Source organism: Pomacea canaliculata, linkage group LG9 (genome assembly GCF_003073045.1).
Source record: "Pomacea canaliculata isolate SZHN2017 linkage group LG9, ASM307304v1, whole genome shotgun sequence".
In the NCBI taxonomy this organism is placed as follows: domain Eukaryota; kingdom Metazoa; phylum Mollusca; class Gastropoda; order Architaenioglossa; family Ampullariidae; genus Pomacea; species Pomacea canaliculata.
In genome coordinates this window covers 23,322,492-23,328,945 of record NC_037598.1, presented here as the reverse complement: position 1 = coordinate 23,328,945, position 6,454 = coordinate 23,322,492, and the positions used below count along the sequence as shown (strand labels likewise).

Genomic DNA, 6,454 nt, shown 5'->3' with positions numbered 1-6,454 from the left:
ATATATATACATTTCTCACCATCTCACCCTCGATCCCTAATAGGATGCATTCCAAGAGCACCTGACAAATTTTGAACTCGACGGGTTTGCGGGTTGTTAACGCTCCAAACTGAATGTTGAACTATAAGCAAGATGTCAACATGACGAGAAAGGGGGCAAAAGAGAGAGAACCTGGAATACCCTTAGAACGGGGTCACAAGTATAAAAGTATATATATATAAGTTCCTAACCTTTGGTCGTTGGAAAGTGAGGTTACTTTTGTCGGCCATGTCGGGGCCAGCTTTTTATTTTTGCATCCATTATTTTCCCTCTTGCTTTCTTTCCTTCCCCAGACGCTGTACGGTGTCCGATACATCAGGGAAATTAGCTGAACCACACGGGTATTGAACCGCCGATAACATAATACACACCTATATAGTCTAGTCAGTTCTCACCTGGCTTTGCACTTCCACACCCAGAAAAGCAGGTGCAAATACTACGAACGAGATCTGACATAATAACCTATGACCCTTTAAAATTTTAAGTCTTGATATATCACCACGTTATCAAAAAATCCCTGTGTTTAAATTTTTCCCCTTCTGATTTTGTTTATCTTCACTCTTTCCTTCATTCATAGAATGTCTCGCTTCTCTGCACCCGGGTCCGATTCGCCAAAACCGCAGAAGCAATATTTTGGTGACGACGTATTGTGAGGACAGAGCAGATAATGTAAACAACCCTGCTCGTGAGAAACGAGGTCTTTGAACCAGATGCTCTGAATACGGATTCATGACAATAAAACACGAGCAATCATCGAGTGACAGACAAGTCGAGCGACATCGACACTCGGCTTGAGTTCTCGTTACGTCAACATAAGTAACACGGAAGTCGAAAGCTCACGAGGAGTTATCATTGTTTTTGCGGATCTTGGGTAAAGAGAACTTTCGAAGAGCCTCACAAAGATGGATAAAGTTTCTTCCTGGACCGTTCCTTCCATCATTTTTGCGTTTATTTCAAGTAAGTCTGTTGGATGTTTTTGTTGATAAATGTGTATATCATGTCAGTGATGTTCAAAAGTCACAAGTATGTCATGTGTTGTGGGGCAACACAGCAAGCAACCACAGAGTTTGAGCTACAATGTGGTTCTTTCAGCGGTGTTAAAAATTTTTTGTTTAATCTGATTTTATGTTATTGACATATTCCGTTATTAGGGTTTTTGTAGAAGTCAGGAAGGCAGTTAAAGCTGTAAGCACGATCATTAAAAGGTCATTTCCATAGACATAAATTATGGTTTGTTATCAAGGCTGGTTCATTTATTCTAACATCCCATATACATTTAACATCCCACAATGTCCTGAGAATCGTGTAAGAGGACTTTATATAGGACCGTCTGTCAGAAAGCTGTCAGGCAACCCTCAAGGACTATACCCCCACCACTCATAAACATGTTGTCAGAGAGAGGTGGCAACTGTATTACCCTTCCCTCTTTCTTCTCTGATCACTTGGTGTTCTTTTTCTCTCACTTTCTCTTAATCTCTTATTCTTAGTTGTTCCCTTCTCTTTTTTCCCTCACCCTGCCCTCCCATCCTTCATTTTACCCCTTCTTTCTCTTTTTTTCTATCACTATCTTTTGTTTACATATGCACGCAAGTATTGTTGAATATAGCCGCCTATGTTTGTTGATGTTCTGTTGAAGGTCATTGGCTGATGAAAATGTAAAGCAAAGTTACAGGCTAAGTTAAAATTCAAGTGAGACACAGTTAGGTAAAGGTGTGGTGCTAGTGTAGTTTGTCATGACTCAACTTGAACAAAAATCACTTGATTGCAAATGCAAGATAGTAATCTGCTATCCATTTTAAGGTGTTGTAAATAGAAATTAGTAACTTTTGTGGTCACTTTCTGAGTAATTTTCTCCCTGATAGTAGTTCATACAATAAACCTTTTTTCAGAAAATGTAAATTCTGTACACTATTTTTTATGCTATAAAATTGACAAAATCAGTAATTTGGCCATGGAACACCTGTTGTACTATCACAACTAACTGCTCACTTGTCAACATTAGAACTGCTAGGCTAAGTAGGCTTCATATCAACAACCAGTATACCTCGCTATATCCTTTTTCTGGCTTCCTTGAGACATAAAAGAGGTTGGAAAATATCTTAAGAGCCATCAATCTTTATTCCAAAAAATGATATGACATATGGAGAAAAGATATCCTATGACAAAACCTACCTATGCAGAAAGTATACTTTTCCTCAGTATAAGAATAGAAATCTTGATGATTTATATGCTGCTCCAGAAGCAAAGAGTAAAGTCCTCATAACAGAAAAAACACCAAGCACAATCGCTGATTTAGGCTGCAATGTTCAGGGACTCAAAACAAGACAGTGTTTGCATGTTTTTTGTTTTATTTTTAAGTTTCAGGATGATAAATAATTAAGATATCCTAAGAAGTCCTTTTAATAAATTGTCATTGGCTTAAATCAATGGCTACTAGATTGCTGCCACGTCAGTGCAGCAGCATCTACTGCAGCAGAGCTTTTAGGCGTGGTTTTATGTCAGATATTGAGCTTTCTTGAACAGTGTTTGGATAAAATGTTTGTAATTTGTAAATATATATATAGCCATGTAAATATTTGTCCTATGAACATTTAATTTGCTAATTTAAAGTTGATTTAGCACTCTTAAATAATTTTTACATTTTTTTAATTCCATTTTTAATTACGTAAATAGTTTGTATTTACTAGGTACCACACATCTAGGTAATTCAGAGTTACAAAAACTCGCTTGATCATCAGCAAAAGCATATTTGAAATGTTTATAGAATTCTATTTTAATATAGAACAGGAATGTTTAAAAAGTGTTTTCTATTTCAAATTATTGATAAGCTATACAAAAACTGGAGCAACAGAAAATGTTAATGTAAGAAAAGTGTGATAAAATATCACCCATTCAGGTGGTCTGAATGTTTCTGCTCATTCAGCCAGATTGTAACTGCAGTGAGATCAATAAGAGCACATACTATTGTGCAGAGCTTTAAATGATAGGAGTGCTTCTTTTTGTTGTGACTTGTCTGTCTGATACACAAAACAATTTGTGGTTGTGGGAACTGCCAGTATGAGGAATCTTCGAACTTTAAAAAGTGACCCACCAGTAGCGGGACTGTACAGTGAATATTACTATTTTCATGGTGAGGTCAATTTTGTATCATCATTGCAAACAGCACTCTATGCATTCATTTGAAATATTTGTTTGATGCTGATTGAATCCTATTCTGAATGTGTGGTCTTGTTGGAAATATTCTTTGCAGTCCAAATAGTTTTGTCTTCCTTTTTCATATCATAATATTATATTTCATATAATCCTTTACTTATTCACCTAGTAATCTACAAACTTTGCAACCATGTCAAGCAAGATGAAAATGGATTGATATAATTATAAATTATTTATATATTTCCTCTCTTGATTTAGGAACACCTATTTAAAAAGAGAATTATTGAAACTTTTTTTCTGTACAGGTGCATATGGAGGTGAGTTCTGCAGAAACTACTATGACACCCTAACTTATTGCACCTATGGGTGTTGTGGCTATCTCAACCGGGATTGCTGCAGTCCAAGGTGCGTCAGCTTGGCCGTTTTATGCTTGTATAAGCCTTTCATTGTATTGAAACTGTATTTAATATATCTAATTCATTTGCATTTCTTTTATATTTCCTGGAAATACACTAAGTTACAGTACTGAAGCTGCTTCTGTGCAAGACTTAGTGTTTTGAATGTGAGTTGTTGTTACAAAAAAACACATGATCAGAAAGTCAGAAAAGAATGAGTTTGACTATATGCTTAATAGTTTCCAGGCAAGATTAAGCTGAAAGTGATTCAAAACCGCCTCACCCAAATGTCTGAAAAACTACTTGCAGAAGAGCAGCTTTAGAGTAGGCATTAGCACAGTTGCACAGCTCTTCAAAAGTAATATTAAAAAAACATCTACTGCACTGCAAGGATCTCTACCATAACATCATTGATTTTCGGAAAGCCTACAATAGAGTCTGGCATAAAGGGCTTGTGGCAGGTGTTTCAGAAATTCGATCTCATGCAAACCATTGATGTGCTGTGCATTTTCTTCAGGAGCTTAATTCTTCTCATCAGTCAGATGGGAGAGCTCTTCCCAATGATGGTGGGCATTTACCAGGCTGCCCATTGTTTTCACTGCTGCTTAATATGTATCTATAAAGTATGATGCGTGATACTTTCCAAGACCATCACACCTCCATGTCTATCAGTGGAAGGCCACTGTGTAACCTGCGCTTTTCAGATGACATCAATCTGGAGGCAAGCAGCAACAGAGAGTTACAAATTCACAAACAGTGCAAGTGCATACAGGATTAAAATCAGCAAAGACAAGAGCAAAGTCGTGGCGAGCAACACTGGGCTTGGCAAGGGAGAGATCTTCAAGTACCTGGGCACAACAATCTCAAAGGATAGTGGATGTGCAACAGATTCTGAATCTATAATCCCAACCATGACAGCAGCAAAGGCCAGACTCATTTTTAAATGGGACTGCAGTTACATCAGCTTCTCCACCAGACACAAGCTGTACAAGTCCTTCATCATCATCCATCTTGGCGTACGGTTGTGAAATGTGGACTTTGCTTGCCGAGAAGGATCCAGACATTTGAAAATAAATGTGTAAGGAGACTGCTCTGGATCTTTTACAAAGAGTGCAAAATGTATGACTTTGTATGCAGTTCAGTTACCATCCTGGTTGGTCTCCAGGAAACACTGCATGCCACCATCAAACTTGGTAAAATGGCATGGTTCGGCGTTCGGCCACTTCACTAGGTGTGACACACTACCAAAGGTGGTCCTCCTCTGGTATATGGAGGGAGGGCAACACCAAGGTAAACTGAAAAAAATAATGACGAATGTGAAGGAGGGGAGAGGCCATCCAGTGAGTCAATTTCTTAACAATACTCAATATTGGCCCCAGTGGCAAGCCCTCGCCACTGCTGCATCTCAACTTTTTTTCCAACTTAGGAACCAACTTGTTTGGTGCTAATTAAGAGTGATGATGATGATGACAACTTTTACATTCTGATATAGTTATTTCATGATGAGTTTTCAAACATGTGTAATGTACTGCTATTGTAAATTCATTGAAACTAACAAAGTACTCTGCTGTATTTTTAGATTTTAATGAGATTATGAAGTTTCCAGTTGATACAGCTAGTGAGCTACAGCCCTCTTTTGCAATGTCTGACATTGGTCCTTTTTTTTCTTTAGGTTTAATGTTTATGTTAGTGAAAGCTACTGTGAGGGGTGATTGGTTCATTATAAGTTTGCCTGAAATTGTGTCTGTTGAAACTGGTGTTTTAATTTTTGTTTCTTTTTGTCTCCTGATATTTATTATTAGATCTTTTGAGTATAGTTGAAAAACAACTATTGTTGTTCTTTTTATGATCATCATCTTGTCATAAGTAGTTGTCAGCACTGAGTAAACGCATATTCATCAAATCGTGTACTTTATAAAATTATTACTTCTGCTATTAAGTTGGTGGATGGAAACATATGAAGCTTTGGGTTGAAAGACTTGGATGACGACTGCCATCTCCACTTCTGTCATAGTTTCATGGTGCTGCAAGAGTTTTTTTGTTAGTCTCTAGCCTTAGTCATTGAAACCTATGGCTGTAATAGCTGCTATGAACAGATGTAGAAAAGTATGCAGCAGTATGCTGAGACGAGGCATTCTTTCAGGTGTAAAATGGAATTATAATCAGAGTTGGGTGTGGTTCAAATCGTAATCTTGGTAAGGTGGCATGGCCTGACCAGTTTTTCAGGTGTGATGAGATGTGCCTGTAACCCTGATCACTTTGTGTGCAGTGTTGGACTCATTGCTGGGATGATAGTGCTTGGCATACTGGTAGTATCAGTGATCATCGCTGTTGTTTGCTGTATACGCCGCCGTCGAGGAGTAATAGGAAGGGTGATCAACGCTAATTCAACAGTGACAACAACCGTCGTTCAGAGTATGTTACACTTAAACATGGTGAACGTGTGTGTGAGAGAGAGAGAGAGACAATGAGACATATTATGTGTATGATATATATATATATTTGTGTTTACTGCCAAGTAAGATATATAGTTGATTCTTCTTAGGGAAATAATTCCGACACATAGAATAGCACACTAGTAGCTGTTTTAAGTCCACGTGCACAGTCCAAGTAATGTTGCTCAGCCTAGGAAATACACGGGTGCAAAGAATAGTGTGCAGGTAGTTTTTAAGGTTCCCATGCAGTCCAAGTTATGCTTACCCTGATGTCAGCTTGGCAAGGGTAAGTATTTTTAATAGTGCTGCTCACAGCTTTGTGGTCAGATTTCTAGATAAGCAAATGTCTATGCCAGATCCTCTGTTGAGACAAAGGGGCAAACCACTAAGATGCGAGAGGAGTAAGAGCATGTCCAAGACAGAGCAATGGGC

The 6,454-nt window shown here is 38.0% G+C and overlaps 1 protein-coding gene across 1 annotated transcript in view; it reads left to right on the top strand.

Moving 5' to 3' along the window:
• Positions 1–633: 633 nt before the first annotated feature.
• The window catches only part of LOC112571582 (protein shisa-5-like), a 10,209-nt gene continuing 4,388 nt past the window's right edge, over positions 634–6,454 (top strand). Inside the window, exons 1-3 of the mRNA XM_025250669.1 lie at positions 634–996; positions 3,498–3,597; positions 5,857–6,002. Of these exons, the coding sequence (XP_025106454.1) occupies positions 942–996; positions 3,498–3,597; positions 5,857–6,002 (301 nt within the window). The 5' untranslated portion in view covers positions 634–941. The remainder of the gene's footprint in view (positions 997–3,497; positions 3,598–5,856; positions 6,003–6,454) is intronic.